Source organism: Homalodisca vitripennis, chromosome X (genome assembly GCF_021130785.1).
Source record: "Homalodisca vitripennis isolate AUS2020 chromosome X, UT_GWSS_2.1, whole genome shotgun sequence".
NCBI lineage: Eukaryota > Metazoa > Arthropoda > Insecta > Hemiptera > Cicadellidae > Homalodisca > Homalodisca vitripennis.
The window spans coordinates 95,667,725-95,688,021 of NC_060215.1; the positions used below are offsets into that span (position 1 = coordinate 95,667,725).

Here is a 20,297-nt window from a genome sequence, read left to right on the forward strand (position 1 = left end):
TTTCCTCCTTTAGTCATTTATTAACTAATATAAAAACATGTATTTAATATACAACTTAATACTAAAGATTGTGAAATATTATTATTGTTTTGTTGCACCTTCTTAGTTTATTCTTGTTATACATTATTAGTTTACACATAGTTATACCTACTTAGTCTATTATCGTTATGCTTATTTGGTATACTATTGTATGCCTACTTAGTCTTATAGTCTATATTATACTACCTATTTATTCTTTCATTGTTAAACAAAATATTGTATACTAATTTTTAATCCACTATGTCAAGCTGTTTCACTACTCTGATATTGTTGCATTAACATCTCATAAATTATCATAATACTGATTAATTTTTTCTCAAATCAATCCAATTGTAAAATTGTATATTTATTTTTCTCTAACTGTATGTTCTCTTCTTATACTTTGACTCTTCATCAGATTATCTCTTTAAAAAAAATTAAGCATGGTAAGTTGCGTTGCATGTATTTTATTTTAATGTATATACTATATTATTATTATTATTCCTATTTGACTCTGATATACAACTCAAGCAGTTATGAACACACATTGTAATTTATTGTAAAAAAAGTGTATTGTCATGTATATATAAAATAAATAAATAAAACATATCTAAACTGATTAGAAACACAAGGATTATCAACTTTTTGAGTTTTCTTAATTGCAAGGGCTATTTCCATAAAATAAATATTGTATTCGTGATTAGCTCACTTTTTTACATAGGAATCCGCTACTAAAACTGATTTACCATTACCAATGGTTACATAAATTCAATACTGTTTTCATTTTTGACTAAAAATAGATATCATCAGGTTTTTAGTTTAACACCTTAGGCCTACAGTATATTGAGCAGTAATGGTAAGATTCTAAATGGGATAAATGCAACAAATTTACAAATTTAATGGTATTCATATAATATGTTGTCACCTTAAAATCTCCTCATACTATATACTTATGACAGCATTGTAAATAACAGATAAGTGTAGTTTAATCCCTGGAAAGAAAAGAATAACTGAACATGAAAATTTAAATCATCTTAAAACCCTTCCTTCTTCAGGAGTGCTGCTGTCATCTGTTACTGAAATTATGTCAGCTACTTGAGGTCTCATGTTCCTGATATAAATGTGACCCATGGTCGGAAGTGCGTACTTACATTTATGTCAGACCTACTGCAATTTATATCCGTTAATATGATAAATACCAGTTTTCGTTCCTCGTCAGCAGAGCCTCCAGCAAGTATTGTACCATCATTAACCAATGATTCACTTGCATATAAAAATAGATCAACCAGCCAAACTAGGTGTGACCTTAACATTGCAGATAAGTACAAAATGTTCCTGTAACTACTATTCAGTAAACTGATTTCCAGCACAATATTTCTAATAAATCCTTCCTTTATTACACTATTGTGGATCTACTTGTTTGGCACAAATTAAGTTGTCCATTGGCAGCAGAACGGTAATGCCACACCATATCAAACCGCCCATTGTTTACACTCAACTTACCTGTAAATGAACTGGATTCTCATAAGAAAATTAGACATATTTGTATCCATATACTTATAATATATATATATATATATATATATATATATATATATATAATATATATATATATATATATATATATATATATATATATATATATAATTCCATGATAAATATTTTATTACATTCTTAGCACCCTTTACTGATCCAATTCGGACGATCATACATTTTCCACTTTGCAACACATAATAATAGGCCTAAACACAACCGATAGTGTAAAATAAAAAAACTAAATGCTTTTCTAAAAACAGTTGAGAAAAATATTCTAGTTCAGTAGTGATAGATAGGTAACAGTAAATTTGGCTGAATTTTCAACTGTTACATACAAGTGTTATCTATAGAATAATTTACACAATTGTTATCTGTAGGATGTGTGCGCAAGCGCGCGCACATGTGTGTGTGTGAAAACTAAAGCAAGATTGTTGTTAAAAAAACATTCTGGAGAATAGTAGGCCTAGTGATGTTTAGGCAGTCTACAAGACATTAGACTTATTAGGGGGTAAAATTAAAAGCAGATCTCTTTTGTAATCTGAGTTCGTCACTGTGCTAGGCCATGTACTGCTTGATTTTGTCATTGATCCACATTGGGTTAATTTATTAAATCTTGGTATTAAAGGATTTACAGTTGATGACAACGTTATTGTATGTGATTACCACTTTATGTTTGTTAGAAACTACTTATCAGCAAAAATCAATAATTATTTCCATTTAGCAATAATAATTATTTTGGACACATTACACATGGACTTGATATACCTTTAACCAATTTTTTAAATACGGTATTAGCCATAATAAACAGTACTGAAACTGACTGAATCAGCAGCTGTAGTTGCCTTCTCGATCAGCTGATTCAATTGTGGATTGTTGCCACGGCTTCGTGTTCATTACTTATTTCCTATTTGAGGTTAGTTTTTGCTAACATGGTGCTAACAACGGTAGAGAACGTTTTTATTGTAGAACATTATTTTCGCTCATACGGAATTGGACATGCGGGTGGACCAACCTTGTCATACACTGCATTTTAAGGCAACAATAGAGAAACTCTTACTGTAAATCAGTATCGATATAGGGCCATTCTTGATAGTTTTGTGAGACATCTCAGGAGATTTTGTAGTGCACGAAACCTGCCGTTAAATTCACAGTGGTTCCAGCAAGATGGCGCAACCAGTCACACTGCCGTTAACAACATCGCTTTCCTCCAACAAACCTTTGGGAACCGTCTCATCTTCCTTAGAACAAACTTTCCTTGCCCAGCCCACTCCCCTGATCCTACAACACCGGACACCTACGTCTGAGAAATGTTAAAAGAAAACATTTTCCACGAGAACCCAGCATCTACCATCATTCAACTCAAAGAAAAAAATAACCATATGTATTAGGAGAATGGAGCAACCCCTATTCATAAAAATGATGCAAAACCTACAAGAACGGTACAAGTGTTGCCTCAAACTGAACTGGGGTCATATTGAACAAGTTAATACCCAAGTTCAACCGATTTTGCTACCTTTGACTTGTATTTATTGGTAAAATCTATATGTAATGTTACTGTGTTTACCATAATAAAATATTACCATTTCAGTACTATTTATTTTGGCTAATACTGTACTTTAGCTTATTTTCATTTCAAGAAAGAATTAGGCACTAACAATCCATAATGCACAAATATTATTAACACATCTGAAATTTAGTTTATACACCAAATAAGATCTAGGAGACCAGGGGGAATTTGGGTACAGACATTGTTCTCTTCACTTTAATTGTAGACATTTTGTTCTAATAGTGAAAGTTTTATGTTGTGAGTGTACTTTAAAGTAGTCTGCTATTATTGTGTCATAATCTACAAAAAAGAGTTACTTTCTACTTAGTTCTTAATGGAATTTTAACTTCTTAGTATACACAATGTGTGGTAGCCTCTTACCAAGTAAAATAATATGGTTAGGTGAATTTATAGCCTAACAGTTTTAGCTTTCTCAAGCATTTGTAATCAGACACCCTAGAATTTTTATATTTTACTTAGGGATGTTTTTGTTCATGGCAATCAACACGGGGTAGCACCGAACATGTTGCCGCAGTTAATACTGATGGCCTGAGGCATTGTTGTCAGCATGTTCTACTAGTTTCTTTTACAAAGCTTTATTACTAATTTGTAAGCAATCCGAGATTTGATTTTTTTGTGTTCACTTTTAAACATTTTCCTTTAGAAAAAGAACAAATGGAAAATATAAATTTAATGGCCAGGGTAGCAATATACCAGTTTCATGTTATTAACCTTTAGCTATCGTCTTTCTGAACAAAATAATATAAAAGATGCATGGATCAATATTTCCTTGTTCTACAGTTGCATGGGGCTTCACGTTATCTGACCTATTGCTCATTTGTCGTGCCATCTTTGGATATGTAAAATAATAATAACAGGCTACTGAAATTTATTAAGGGAATCTGACCCAAATAAAAGATATTTTTGTTCATTTACACCTTCTGAGAATCCTATCTCATATGGAGTTGAAAAGAATGTGGAGGAGGGTGTGTTATCCCTTTGTAGAGGTTCTGATAAAGAATTCCTCCAGCCATTACTGCCAGCTGGAAAACACAACTAGAAAAAGCAAACAAATATTGTAAATTTACAAAACTATAACCTCCTGCTGTCTCGCAAGAAAATTAATTCCACTTTTAATGTTCTAACTACTTCATTATTTGTTCTTTTTTTCAAGACGATTGCAACAGATTAATAACATGAATTTCATCACCAGTGTGAGTAAAATTAAATTTGAAAATAATGCAAACAAATCTACACATAACATAACACTCGTGGGAAGGGTTCATTCACTGTGAATGTTGAGTTTAGCTCCAGTTCATTTTCCTCTTGGTCCAGCATCTGGAATCTGGCACAGTCACAGACTTGACTCCTGGAATCTGAAGTCATGTTCGTCTGAAGAAATCCAAAAACATTCATGTGTAGAAAACTGGGTTGCTCCACTGTGCTTAGATATTAAGTTTAAAACATGGAAGTGCACTTAATGAGACAATGAGAATACCTCTTCACCTAGAATACACTATATTTTGAGGTCTAGGTGTATATGATGTCAAAACGATGTAGTGTTTATTTGAGCTTTTTCAATGGCGACTTTTAGGATTTCTTCAGATGAACACAAACTCAGATTCCAAAAATCAAGTCTATGACAGTGTCAGATTCTAGACAATGCAATAAGAGAAAGATTAACTGGAGCTCAACTCAAAATTCACAAACCAGTCTAACCATAACTTTCTACAAAGATAATAAATACCAATAAAACCAAAAATAAACAAATTTTATAAATTAGCAGATCTAACCTAACAATAACCTCCTAATGTACATAACTTTCATATAAGATATACGTACCATCTACTAAAAGACCACCTGGTAGCTTCCGATCATATGAAAATATCAGTTTTCCGATTTAAAAATAACACACAATCACTAAAAGACTCATATTTTCATTCTGAAAATACGCGATGATCAATTAAAAAGTTAATAAACCTAAACTAATATTTGTCTGATATTTTAACTGCGTACAATCCAGACTCAAACACACTACATAATTTTCCAAACTAAATAACAATATTACAGTTGATAATTGAGAAATGGATGCCTTAGATATCCACGAAGCTGTTAAGTTACTACTTCATGCTAGTGTTACTAGTTGTGACATAGAGAGCACAGATAAGCTAATGGTACAAATAATGCTGAAAAATATAGACAAGTAAAGTACATCAATAGCTAAAACACCAAATGACATTTCATTTCTAATGTTAAAAAACGGTATTTATTTACATTAGCGTGACCATAGGAAATGGACATTTTTTCATGGGTTGGGCATTTATAGCCAAGTATTATCATCACAGGTGCATATGAACTGGAGGGAAAGTATATTATTGTATTATATTGATGCCTTTCGGACATTATTGCGTTAAGGAGCAGGGGCATCACGTGATCTGGGATTCGACTTTTGCAAGCTTGAGTTAATTTTTTTCTAAAAGAGCAAGCAGTGCGCAGCGGGCAGGCATCGTTGACAGGATTAACGTATTAGTCAGCATCAAAAGGTGTGCCATTAACCACAAAGGTGTGCCATTACCACTACTGAACTAGGAGGTTAAGAATAGACGCGGAGGAACAACAATAGTTCAAAATGGCGTCCCTTCTTTATTTGAGAAGGCGCGGAGTAATACCAAACTGTCAAATATGGATAGTGTTGCCAGAGGTACGATAATTATCGTATAGGTACGATAATTATCGTATAGGTATGATAATTTCATTGATTTTATGCGCCGGTAAGATACACGATGGGTAGTTATTATCGTACCATGAAAGATTTTTGACTAATTTATACAAGTAACAAACCAAAAGTTAATTATAACATAATTTATTATACGAACATAACATACTTTTTCATTAAATGTGTTTGGTACGATTATTTTATATGAAAGTACGATGATTTCTCGTTGTTGGTATGACAATCGGTTTTTTAAATCTGGCTATACTGAGTTTGAGCAGACGCGGAGTTATAGGAAACTGTCAAAAACGGAGTTTTCAGAGGATTTAAAAATATCGTAGGATTTTCGTTGCCGACAAATTATTTCTTCAATATTGTTTTCAGGAAAAATTGTAGTTTTCAGGAAAAAAAAAAATGAACATACCTTTCCATGGTCACGTTAATGTAAATTGATACCTAAAAAACATTGGTTATTTATAATTTCCAATCCCCAAAGCCATAGTTTAGATAGTTCAATATTAGAGCAGCATACAATTGATTGGCAACTCCGGCCATTATTTTCAATGACACCCAGAAAATAATGTGAGGCGGATAAAATAAACATTTGGCCTACCCTATTTTGAATGTAATACTTTCTTATTTCCACAGTCTTATAAGCCAAGCATAACTTGAAACTCTTTACTTTTAGAAGTATTAGCCTAGGCTATGTAAGTATGAAGTTTGATATACTTTGCAGATGTAATATTTATTATTAGGAACAATCTATCAGCTTAACTAGGTCTAAGTATAATTACCTGTATTTTCCATGATGGGTGGATACAAGTAACCTATTTCAATGACAAAAAACTATTTTGTGAATTTTTAAAACTCTAGTAACACTGAATGAAGACAGTCGAAATTGAATAAATGACGAACATTATATGAATGTTTCAAATATTTCACACTTAACACAGACCGACACAAAACACCTATGCGTTATCGCTAACACTACTCCAAATTATAATCCACTACCTCAAACCATAACATTGTTACTACACTAACGTTCAAGCAGCTAAGTTGCCTGGTTGTCAGTTGAGATGTAAATATGTCAATAGAGTGAACTTTTTCACATCAACTAGAACACAAGACGATGTTAAATTTTCTACTTCTAAAGGTTTTGGGTTATTCATGAAACCCTACTATCTATATATACATACAAATAATTTTATATATATATATATATATATATATATACTAAAATTACGTTATAATCTCGCAATTTTTATAAAATTTTTGTATACTTATCATTAATGTTGGTATGTTTTGTTTTCTGAAGGAGAACGCTATACAGATTACTAATATCCAATTCACTTGCATCAACTATATGAGGAATTAGCTTACTGTTCTGTTATAACACTGTTCAATTCCTTTTTAGTTCACTTGAAATGTGAAAACATTACCATAAGTTTCAATTAAACTCCCCACCTCATAAGCAAACAGTCCATTCTAATGTGTTTCCGAATATCTAAAGGACATATTGCCCATGTACTCCTACTTACTTCATAGATTATTTAAAAACTCATTATATTAATGTCTTTCGTGTGTGTATATACTTAAATTCATGTAATATTTGACACTTCGCTTGTTTATTTCATGTACTAATGAAACTTACTTGAAATTAATAAATAAATTAACAAATACATATTGCTTGCTATTTTCTTAACACTTTTGTTCATATATTATAATGACATCAAAATTTGCATGTATTGTAGCATGTTTTATAGTTTGCTGAATTGAAATGGTTTCTTGAGATGTTTTTATATATCAATGAACATAGGCTACGCTAAACTTTACTTTTTCTTTCGTATTGTATTTGCTCATATGTATATGTATTTCTTAGTAGTATAGTAAGTAACTCAATAATTTATACGCTACTTTAATTAAGTATTTTATGGATCCACCTGCATGTTGCACTTGTTTATGAACTATATTGCTGTTGTAATTTTTCTTTTTATTCACGATGTTGATGTTATTTGGCACTTGTTTTGCTTGTTTTTGCTTTTGTTTGCTTTAGCATGTATGCATGTAAACTATTTATGTAAGTTGTTTTTATCAAGCTTCTTGTATTTTCATAATACCTATATCAAATGTAAAATGGTGTATACCGTTTGTGAGTAAATAAATAAATAAATACAATACGTCCATTTATACAAACACTATAGTCTAAGAGGTCACAAACGTTTACTTACAGTAAAAGTAACCAGGCTAGTTCTTACATACAGAAAATGTGTTTGTAAACGATTAAAATAATCTTCAATAATATAAAACATTGTTCAATTAAAATGGCTTTTAGTTACTCTTTAAATTTTTATAGTTTATCTATATTTATAAACTATACGAAAAAGTTTATTCCGTACATATTCAGGATTTTTTTAAATATTTAATTTACTTTGAATTGAAAAATTATTACTTGTAGTGTTATGTTTATGGTTGTTAGGCGTTACAATGGTATTGCCAGAAAAACTCACACACAAAAGTCATTCACATACAGGATTGTAAAGGATGGAGCTGTGTAGATCTTCAGGTCTTTAATCATCCCACCACAACGAGTGTGAGCATGCATACCAGCAATTTCTATAAGTGAATTTGATGCATAAAATATGATTTCAAGTGGTTTTTATTTCGTCCATAGAATCATTGAATAAGCTATGTGTGTCTCAAAACACCATATATAATTTTATATAGATGTGAATTCGTGGATGTTTTAGTCTTAACATTCCATTTGCAGTGCATGTATTTAAATGTATCCAGTTATATGTGTGTTTGGTTGATCTGTTCTGAGAAAAGTAGAGTGATCATTGATTCGCATGTTGAATTACCGAATTTCAACTGCCTCGTATAATTAATTGTTCATTTTGTGACAATCTTTGCGTCCGTCGTTGGCAAACAGAACAAGATTATTCTTAGGGACAAAATCTGTAATGTTACTTATATAGACTAAAAAATAGGCCTAAATATGGCATCTTGAGGAGAGTAGTATATGACTTCAGTAAGATTAAATCGGAATGTTTTGATTATGGTTTTTGTTTGTAACAGATGTCTCTAATTGAATACTCATTGTTGGTGGTGGATCGAGTAGCTACCAGTCAGTGAGTATCCGCACACGTAGCGGTGCATTGAGCATCGCATCATGACTTCTACTTCTGAAACAACTTGCCCCATTTGTGTCAAGACTGTGTTAGATTCTGATGAGGGTATTGGCTGCGATGGCGTCTGCCAGCGCTGGTTCCATAGAGAATGTTTTGAGTATGCCCAGAGTGACTACAACCGAATCTGTGCTGATAATAAAGTTCAATGGCACTGCTCACGTACCGACTGCATACAATCTTCTGATCTGCTACAAATTTTGATACTTAAACAGCTTACCATTCTGACAACTAAGATTGCTGATCTGGCAGATAAGGTTGACTCGCTTACATCACTTCCTGCCAAGGTCGATAGCCTGGTCTGCAAGGTAGAGGGTTTAAATAAAAATCTCTCTCAATTAGAGTCTCGCCTTAGTGTAAATGAATCTAAAGTACTTGCACTTGAAGAGAAACTGAAAGATTCCGCACATCAAGATGTCAATAATACAGAATCGATTATTGCCGAGATGAGTGACCGAGCTCGTAGATCGAAGAATGTCATGCTCTTCAATGACATGAATCTCAGGACAAAAATGCGGAAGTTACGGTAAAACACGACAATGCCCTTGTATCACGTCTGCTTGACAAATTTCTTCCTAACGGAATTAGTGACTCGCTTAAAACAGCTCGAGTTGGCAAGAAGGTCCCTGACAAGATAAGGCCTCTTAAGGTTATATTAAGCAAGGAATCAGATGTGATAAGTTTTCTCTCAAGTTTCTCCCCTGAATCTGCTGCTCAGGTGGATCAGAGACTCGCCGAGTCAAAGCCTCCCGTGATCGCACCCCTAATGAAATGAAACTGTTTAAGTCCCTCAAGTCTGAGCTTGAAGAAAGGACCTCCCATGGTGAAACAGGCCTTAGCATTAAGTATAAGAATAATATCCCTTCTATTGTTAAAAATAAAAAAACGAGAAAGCCCCAACGGTACACCACATAAAATTAATTGTCTTTTTCAAAATGTTAATGGTCTTAAAAGTAAATTAAAGGAGTTATTGAATGCACTAGCAACCACTTATTATGATGTGATTGCCCTAGTTGAGACAAATCTTACGCCTGATATTCTTGATTCTTAACTGGGTTTCCATGGATTTTCTGTCTTTAGGTGTGATCGGTCAACTTTGAATAGTGTTAAATCCAGTGGCGGATGTTGTTTGGTTGCAGTTCATAACTCTATCTTCTCCAGTCAAATTTCTCCTGGTAATCAAAATACTGAAAGTGTATTTGTCAAAATGAACTTTGCACAGTCTAGCATGATACTTGGGTGTGTATATATTCCTCCGAATCTTCACCATTCAGTATATAGTGATGTTTGCCAAACAGCAGAAGAGGTTTGTGGCTTCAGCAACGACAAGTTACTACTGGTAGAGGATTTCAATTTGCCTAATACTGATTGGACGAAATCTCCTCGACCTACTGGCGAATCCTCACGCTGTGTCCTTGATCTGGCAAACTTGTATGATCTCAGGCAGTTCAATAAGGTCTTTAACTTCCGTGGTGTTTCACTGGATCTGGTGTTCTCGTCAATTCCTGACACTAAAGTTGTTCCGGTCCTTGACTCCTTTCTTCCTGAGGACCGACATCATCCTGCTTTAGAAATAACTTTTGCCGTTCCTGAACCAGCACATGCAAGTTGCATGAGGTTCGTTCCTGACTTCAGGAAATGTAACATGGGAGCAATATTCAATCGACTGCAGGCCCTCCCATTGCCTATCATTGATGATTTGGCGAATTGTGAGCAGTCTTTTAGCCTCTTCTGCAACCAGCTTTCCCTCATTATAAGCCAGAATACACCTATGAGAAGAGACTATACTTCAAGTTTCCCTAAATGGTTTACCAATGACTTAAAAAGTCTTGTGATCAAGAAGAAGACATCTCATATGAGATTTAAAGCTACTGGGTGCCCATTGGATCTGGATATTTTTCGAAGACTGAGAAGCCAATGCAAAGCTCTAGCTGCTGAATGTTATGATAATTATATTAGTAGGGTTGAGGACAGTATTCCTTACGGCATAAAATCCTTTTGGTCACATGTCTCGAGCCTCAGAGGTACAACTGGCTTTCCAATTACAATGACACTGAGTGGTAAGATGGCTCAAGACCCTGTCAACAAGTGCAATCTGTTTGCTGAACATTTTTCTTCGGTTTTTTGTGTTGGAGATATCCCGGTTCCACCCTTTGACTTTGCCCGAGGTGACTTTCACGGATTGTGGTCAAAAAGTGCTGGCCCGGATGGCATACCTCCAGTTGTGTTGAAACTCTGCTCCCCTGTCCTTGCTGCTCATTTAGCCATCTTCTTTAATGCACTGCTGCATGCTGGTATCTTTCCATCTGTCCTGAAGCAGGGCTTTGTCGTACCGATTTGAAGTCCGGTGACCGTGGTAGTATATTGAACTACAGGCCTATTGTAATTCAACCTGTATTAGCTAAGGTTTATGAATCCTTGGTTTTGGACTACCTTTATAACTACCTGAAGAAATGTATAACAAGTAATCAGCATTGTTTTCTTCAAGGCCGCTCTACTACGACGAATCTTCTATCATCTATCATTTTATGAATACGTAACTTTAGCTTTTTTCAACTCTAACCAAGTTGATTGCTGTTATTTGGATTTCTCGAGGGCCTTTGATAGGGTTCATCATGGCCTGTTAGTTGCAAAACTTGCAGGCTATGGTATCAGTGGCTACCTTGTCAAGTGGATGACCAGCTATTTGGAGAAACGTTTCTTGATTGTTAAGTGCGAAGGGGCCTTCTCATCACCATTTAAGGCTCTTTCTGGCGTCCCTCAAGGGTCACACCTTGGTCCCTTACTATTAATTAATGTCTTTATAAATGACATTACTGAAGTACTGACGGGTGATTGTCTGATGTTTGCCGACGATCTGAAGATATTCACCCGGGTCTCTTCATCTTCAGACCAGGAGAACCTTCAGCGATCCCTAACAAGTATCGAAACCTATTGTGTCGAGAATGCTAGGGTACTTAATATATCCAAATGCCATGTGGTCTCATTTACAAGACGTGCTGTTTGTTTTACTTTTAACTACAGTATTGGTGGTGAGACCTTGAAAAGAGAAGTTAGTGTCAAGGATCTGGGAGTAATCTTTACTTCTACTCTAAACCTTGCTGAACACATAAATCATGTTACCTCAAGAGCCAATTCAATCTTAGGCTTCATCCTTAGATCCTCGGGGGATTTCAGATCACCACAGTCACTACTGGTTCTCTACAAGATCCTTGTACGCCTTATCCTGGAATACGGATCAATCATCTGGTCGCCTTATCAGCTTGGCCTAATCGAATTGTTAAATAAAGTCCAGACTCGTTTTCTTCGAGTATTGGGTGTTCGTCTTGGATACGACTACAGAACCCCTCCATTTCTTGAGCTCCAGGTCTGTTTTTATGCCCAACCTCTCCACCTTAGACGTCAGTTTCTCGACCTAAGTTTCCTTTTTAAGTTGATTAAGGTGGAGTTGATTCTGATTACTTGCAGCTGCAGATCAACTTCCTTATACCAAGAGGAACCAGATCTTCACAAATGTTTGCACGCAAATATCAGCCAACGAACTATTCGCTCAATGGTGGTCTTGCCAGATTGCAGCGCCTTGGGAACGAAATTTACTCAAGAATAGATTTTTCAGCGAATCTTTGCTGTCCTTCAGGAAGAAATGATTTTATTTGATCTTTGAGCAACACTAAACTAATCTAGATGCTTAGTCTTAGGCAATATATTTGTTTTTCTGGTCAATCATAGTTGTACTGCCAATTGTTCCTGTTTGTCTTAGTTTATCCCTGTTATTGTTTTCTCTTAGTAAGCTCTCACCACTGTTGTTGTCTTTGCTGTTGTTTTGTTTGTTATTTATTGTTGTTACTGTTATTTATTATTATTGTATTGTTGAATTATTTAGCCTCTAGTAGAATATTGTATGTAGTATAGTATTTGCATCTTGAAAATGTTCATTTAATTTATATTATTATTGTAAATGGTGTATCCGCTGGAAGAATAAATAAGTAAATAAATAAATAAATTTGTGTTCTTTGAGTAAGGTATGATTTAATCAAATTCAACGCAGTATTTTGCAGTAATTTTCAAAAATTCTATATAATTACGTTATTTAAAAAATGTTCATAGCCCTTTAATAATATTTTAATTCAGTGAAGAAACTATTAAAAAGATAGTTTTATTTAATAATTTTATTATTATCATAAAAAACAGGGTTTTAGCCAAAAGGTATATTACACAGTTCAATATACCGTAAAACTTTAATTATTTCGGGACTTTACTATTCTACACTTATGATAAAATTTGGCAAATATTTTAGTGGAATTGACTGGTCAGCTGGATAGCAGACTGATTTTTTTTAAATCTGTGTACAATAATTAATAATTTTGTTAGGTCCATGCAACCAAAACCACACACACACAGATGGGGTTTGATTTTTCTGGAATGTATATATGTTACGTTTTAAGTAAATAATATAAATTTGCAAATTCTCAGCTAGATTAGTATGGAGAACATTATGAAATGCAGTGTTAGTTTTAGTTAGTTTTTAGGCAATACAAACGAACAATGTCTGATAGTAAACCTCGTTACGATGTTGAGATGAAAGGATGGTTGATGAAATGGACAAATTATATTAAAGGTTATCAAAGAAGATGGTTCGTTTTGTCCAATGGATTATTGTCGTATTACAGGTTAGTTATTTAAAATATACTGAGCTGGCCAAGGAAATATCCAGAACCCACTTCAATGATACAGCCTGCTGTAACGTTGAAGCTTATATTAAACAACTTGCATAATGCTAGTGAATTCAATTAACTCTCGTGACAAGTGAAATGTTTGTAGGATCACAAATAAAGTTGTAAAGCTTTTATATATGTGCTTTTTGTACTCTGCAAGGTCTATATTACAATCAGAATAATTTTATCAAATTGAAAGCCTATGGTTAGGTTTGGGCAAGGTTAATGGTTAGCCCAAAATCCAAACATACACTTAAAATATTCCTAATTACTAAAAACTATATATTTTTCATATTATTTAGGCTGTTTTCATGCTTGTGTGTGTGGCATCTTGTATGCGTATGTTTTCTTTCACCTCCACAGTAAAACATTTGTTTGTGCATTTTTATATTAAGTATGAGCAATTCAGGATATTAGTAATGCCTTTAAACTTGTCGTTTAAGATTTTTACAATTTTTAGCCTAGTAGATGCATACAAGAATAATATTAATGTCAAATGTCAGTGGTTTCCTAACAAGTAAGTTTGTTATTTGATTTAGGTCTATAGTTCTCAAATTATTAAAAAAATATAATATAATGATCAAAATCATTGCTAAAAACTACAATACTAGGTGCTAGGCTAAAACCTGTGGTTGGTGTCCCAGTTTTTTGCTTTTCTATTTGTTAGCCCATAGGCGACATAGTGTACTACCTTTAACTAAGCATACATAATCTATAATTGTATATAAGTTCAAATTAAACTTTCAAGCAAGTTGTCTATAATTCAGTTATTAATACAAGTTGGAGGAGTTATTTGTAAGCTTTTTCATCAATTCACTCATCTTTATGTCTCGCGTGTGCGTGCGTGTGTGTGTGTGTGTGTGTGTGTGTGTGTGTATGTGTGTATATATGTATGTATGTATGTATATATGCTCTGTTATTTGCGGACGATTTAAAACTTTTTTATCATATATCCTCAGTGAATGACACAGAAAAATTACAATCTGACCTAGATAAATGTTAATAACTGGAGCGTTCTTATTAAATTGAGAATTAATGTCTCTAAATGTCATGTGCTGTCATTTACCAGGTCAAAAAACTATAATACAAAATTATAACTTAAATGGTGAAGTAATTACAAGAGTTAATTCAATAAAAGATTTAGGTGTTGTAGTTAGTAGTGATTTATCATTTGCCACTCACATAGAAAATTGTGTCAATTCAGCTAGTTGTATGTTGGGGTTTATAATGAGACAGGGGGTCAATTTTAAAAATATCAGGTCTTTTATCACATTGTACACATCTTTGGTCAGATCAAGACTTTAGAACACCGTCATTGTGTGGAATCTGTTGCATTTAATATACAAAGAAATGATTGAACAATTTCAAAAACGATTTTTGAGATATTTATATTATAAATGCTTTAATGTATATACATATTTAGTGCCATACAATGAGTTGTTGGAAATGTTTGGGCTGGAGAGTCTGAGTCGGAGGAGACAGGTCCTGGTGCAAGTGTATATCTGGGGCCTGGTCCAGGGTCGGGTGGATGACGCTAACTGTTTGGGAGTCCTCTGTTATTGTGTGCCTAACTTCAACAGCAGGAACAAATATTTGTTTAATTTCCCCTATTCACGCACTGCGACACATGCATTCTTTCCTCTGTTAAGGATGATGAGGTCTTATAATACAGTACTCTTGGGTGGGTCCGACATTGACATTTACCATGACAGCTTGAATGTTTTCAAAAAAAAGATTAAGTCATTGTTATCATGATATCCTTAGGTCAACGTTCTCCAAAGGTTGCTCCCTGGGTTGTTTTGTTCTCTATTTGGGTTAGTGTTTATTTGTTTATTTATTACTATTATATTATATTTATTGAATTGTTAGTATATTATAATTATTACATTGTTATTATATTATATTTATGAATTTACACTCATTACTATTATATTATTTATTTATATATTTTGTATAAAAATTTATTCTTGATGACAAGTTTTCATAGGTTGTCTATTATTATTCGTGTACCAGAAGTGAAGACAGTGTGCTATGGACTTAAGCTATAACTCAAGCCACTGATGTATGTTATGGACTTTGTGTGAACTGCTGTAATATTATTATGGTAAATCCTGTTTTATAGCATGTAAATAAAATAAAATATGTCTTCCTGAATCCTCAACCTCACGATTAAAATTAACACGTGTTTACATTAAGACATAGAACATGATAAAAAAATAAAAACATGTAGAATAATTGAATGTAGAAGAACAAAACACGATCGAAGCGAGATATTGCCATTACGTCACCTCATACTGAGTGTGGCAACACCGCATAGTGAGGGGGGGAAGTGGAGTGTGGTAATTGCCCATAAGGCCAGTCTTGCAATGATGTGTCTTATACTATAGAGTAAAAATCATATAACTTCATCACTATTCCAATTTTAAAATCAATTTAAATTTACCCACCACTAGAGAAATAACTGGATGCAGTATAACCAGCAGCCACCACAACAACTGTATCATTTATCGATTAGAAATATCTAAACTATCGAATATAAAACAATTTTTCATATAGTTTTTCATATAATTATTAATTCATAATTAATAATTTGCAAGCTGTTTTTCTTATACAGAATAACAATATTGTTTAAAATTAAGTTAATTAAAATAAATTAAAATCACTTGCATGGTGAGTAATGACATCAGCAGAACAATGGCAATGAGTTGTGCATTTTGTATCAAAATGTATTTTTAAACATTGAACAATGTTTCCAATGGCTACAAGATATGATCTTGCTCCTTTAAATCCAAAGTAGCTTATCCAGTTTGTAGTGAGGAGATGCAAACTAGAATTAAAAGTGGAAATCAAATGGTGTTTTGTTGCAAAACAGTGAAAACAAACACGACGTTACAAAAAACGCACTAAACTTAGTTTTAAACTTTTTTAAACACTCTAAATTTGGTTTATATAACATATTAACAATCACCTACTGTTTTAGTTGAAACCAAGCCAACTTTGACTTTTTAATAAATGAGTGTAGTTTTGAAGGTATCAGTATTTGCAGAAATACCATTGCAGATTGACTATAGTATTGTAGAGAGGTTTTTTTGTATAGTTAGATAAAAAGTTTGAAAATGAATTGTTAGGTGGTGAAGGAGTTGTAATTGTGGTTGATGAATCAAAAATCGGAAAGAGAAAGTATTTAACCGTAAGAGAGAGGACACATAGGTGATAGGCATTATGGAAATAAACATAAATATATAGACATTTCCAAAAGAGAAAGAAGCTTGGTGGTATGTTTTATCCAGACAGAGATTTGTCCAGAAAATAAACATAATGCTGATTCACATATTCCATTAATCGTTAAACATGTCAAACCAGGAACAGTAATAGTCACAGATTTGTTAGAAGCCTATTTTACTTTAAATACAAAAGGATATGACCATTTAACTCTAAACCACAGTAAGTTGATTCATTAACTTCTGCAAACAACTAAATGGTGGAATCCATCTGGAGAGCTACAAAGTAATCATTAAAAATGGACTTAAAGAGTGACTGCATTGCTGATCATCTTGAAGAATATTTGTAAATACGAGAAGTAATGATTATTGGTGATGATCCATTTGAGGATTTTTTTGATGCTGTATGATATGTTTACCCTGTAAAGTAAATGTAAGTACTATGATGCTACACACTTGTAGATACAAAAACATAAGGTACAATTATTATCTTTAGTCTTAACTACCTAAATTTCTTTTACATATATATTTTCACTATAATACAATCTTATTTGCCTATAACATAATTTAGTTCAACATTATTGTTCCAAATTAATTAAAAACAAAGTGAAATATTGTGTATGGTTTTTGAGTAATGGCCGAAAGTACAGTGGCGAAGTACATGTGTTATTTGTATCACAAGGTGTCAGACATGTTTATATGTTTATTAAATTCAAAAACAACATTCAAACAAGGGATTCAAATTGAGTTGAATTTATTGAATTTAAGACAAAGGATCCTTCAAATACTTGTTCTTCCTTTAAATAAATTAAATCATCTTTGCTATTTATATACAGATTTTTGTGTAGTAGAATGCAAGATCAATCATGTTAGGGGTTGGTAAAAGTTCATTTATTAATCTAAAGTTTTGCAACTTGTTTGGATCTAAAAATATACAAATTATTATTATTATTTATTTCATTATATTTGTTTGTTTATATGCTGCTTATTAAAAGTAAGGTCAAAGATTCTAAAATTATATATAAGCGAGGATAAATATTAAAGTGTTTGAAAAATGATATATCACTTGAAATTATTGAATTTTCTGTCTTTGACAACCCTCCATCCGGCCATATAGTGACTTCTGTACTAGCAAGCACATTTTGGTTGATTTGCAAGGGTTTTTCTGAACTGCTATAAAATGTAGATGCTTTATGCAGATATATATATATATATATATATATATATATATATATATATATACAGGGTTTGTCCGGAAAGTAATAGGACTGATTTTCTTTCGCCGAGACTGTACTTCGGAGCGTGCGCGCAACGACTGGATTCGGTAGAGGGCGTTCTTAGCTAACGAACAAGCGGCTGGTCAGTTGTCTCCGAGCACCTGAAGAGTCAGAACAGGCATTTTCACGTGACGTGTTTCTGTGAGTGGTGCAAGCTGAAAATGCAGCGTTCGTTAGAGAAGAGGTACACGATTAGATTCAGTGTGAAATTCGGTAAATCTGCAACAGAGACATTTGATATAATCAAGCAGGCTTACCCACATGTTGCTTTAGCAAGAAGTGGCGTGTTTCGGTGGCACCAGGCCTTTTTGGAGGGCGGGAAGAGGTCGCTGATGAAGACCGTGCTGGAAGACCTTCGACTTCGACAAACACCGACAATGTGACTCGTGTGCGCAAAGTATTGAACTCAGACCGTCGACTAAGTATTCGTTTAATTGCCCAGATGTTACATTTACCGAAATTTGTCGTTCATAAAATCGTGACGGAGCATTTGAACATGCGCAAAGTGTGTGCGAAGATGGTCCCAAAAGTGCTCACTGGCGACCAGAAATTGCGGCTCACACCGCCTTTCTTGTGAACAGCTACCTGACCAAGGCCGGCATCCCAACTCTTCCACAGCCGCCCTACAGCCCAGTTGTGGCCCCCCCCAGACTTTTTTTGTTTTCTCGCCTGAAAAGGCAAGCATTTTGAGACGACAGAGGAGATCCAAGCAGCTTGTACCGCGGCTCTCAAGGCTATTCCGGAGAATGGCTTCTGTGACGCCTTCAATGCTTGGAAATCGCGCTGGCAGCGCTGCATCGACGCAGAAGAAGCCTATCTTTAAAGTGTTTAAAGAATTGTAAAGATTTGCTCAATACATTTTTTTTAATTGACTCAGTCCTATTACTTTCCGGACAAACCCTGTATATATGTATAAGAGAGAGAGCCAAAGTGCACAGAATGTGATTATTGAACTGAAGCAAATATTAGCACACATTCTGTAATATTGAGTTCTTTGATTGTTTACCAAAATATCCAAAAAGGCAGAATGTAAATACACAATAAGGAAATACGAAATACTGTGTAAAAATAAATAAGATGTTTATACAAGGGGGTACAAAAGAAATACGGGAATTTCAGTATAATTTCTTGATTTCTCGACATTTTTACATCAAATTTTGATCACCTTCAAAGTATTGATCATTGACCATAATGTACAGTTTGACCCGGTGGAACGAACTCCGAGTGCACAACACCTTTCCAATCGAAAAAAACAAATGAGCATTGTCTTGTTTTTTTATTTCACTTGGTGAGCTTTTTTGGGTCGAGGAGAGCCAGCTTTCTTTCACTGGCTTGATTGCTGCTTTGTTTCAGGATCGTATCCATAGCACCATGATTCATTACCAGTAATCACCCTGATAAAAAATTCTGGGTCCTCTTCGAGCTGATTTTGAAGCTCAAAACACGCCTGAAGTCGACGCTCCCTTTGCTTTTCTGTGACATGGCGAGGGATGAATTTGGCTGTAACACTTTTCATGTGAATCTTCAGATAAAATCCTCTGAATTGAACTTCATGACACTCCAGACATCTCACAAAGTTGATTAATGGTTCTGCGATGGTCTTCACGAACAAGAGCATTGATTATGTTGCCGTTTTCATCAGTTCTTGACAATAGACAAATTTCTTTATTTACATATTCTTCAAGAATAGTAATAAAGTCATATGCTTAAAACATAACAGTTAAATATATTAAAATTAATATTGTTGACAATCATTGTCAGGATGCATCTTGGAATCTCCATTCTTCCCTGCATGCTTCTAGGAATTCTTCGAGGCTGTAAAATGGCTGGTTTACAAGGAAGTTGTGGAGTTTCCTCTTGAGAGCTTCTCAATTTAGTCTTTTGTTAGTGCCTGGTAGAGTGTTCCATAGTTTTCGGCCGATGTAAGATGGCTTTTCTTCAAAAAGTGCTGTACGGTGTGGAGGCAGAACAAAGTCGGCTGCAAGACGGGTGTTATGTGAGTGGAGGTCTTTCCCTGTTTGGAGATTCAGCTGATGAGCATGCAAAATTATTCCTTGAATGTACAGCCCAGTAACAGTCATTATTC

At 34.0% G+C, this 20,297-nt stretch overlaps 3 protein-coding genes across 4 annotated transcripts in view; 2 read left to right on the forward strand and 1 right to left on the reverse strand.

Moving 5' to 3' along the window:
* The window catches only part of LOC124369713 (UDP-N-acetylglucosamine transporter), a 34,005-nt gene extending 27,091 nt beyond the window's left edge, over positions 1-6,914 (reverse strand). For both annotated transcript variants that reach the window (XM_046827768.1, XM_046827767.1), the window contains exon 1: positions 6,608-6,914. In XM_046827768.1, coding sequence (XP_046683724.1) covers positions 6,608-6,620 — 13 coding nt within the window. In that variant the 5' untranslated portion in view covers positions 6,621-6,914. The remainder of the gene's footprint in view (positions 1-6,607) is intronic.
* Positions 6,915-10,205: 3,291 nt separating this feature from the next.
* On the forward strand, positions 10,206-11,339 carry LOC124369522. Its single transcript, XM_046827542.1, has one exon. The coding sequence runs from the start codon at positions 10,206-10,208 to the stop codon at positions 11,337-11,339; it is 1,134 nt and encodes a 377-aa protein (XP_046683498.1).
* Positions 11,340-13,364: 2,025 nt separating this feature from the next.
* Positions 13,365-20,297, forward strand: part of LOC124369715 (oxysterol-binding protein 1) — a 120,742-nt gene continuing 113,809 nt past the window's right edge. The window contains exon 1 of the mRNA XM_046827771.1: positions 13,365-13,668. Within this exon, the coding sequence (XP_046683727.1) occupies positions 13,544-13,668 (125 nt within the window). The 5' untranslated portion in view covers positions 13,365-13,543. The remainder of the gene's footprint in view (positions 13,669-20,297) is intronic.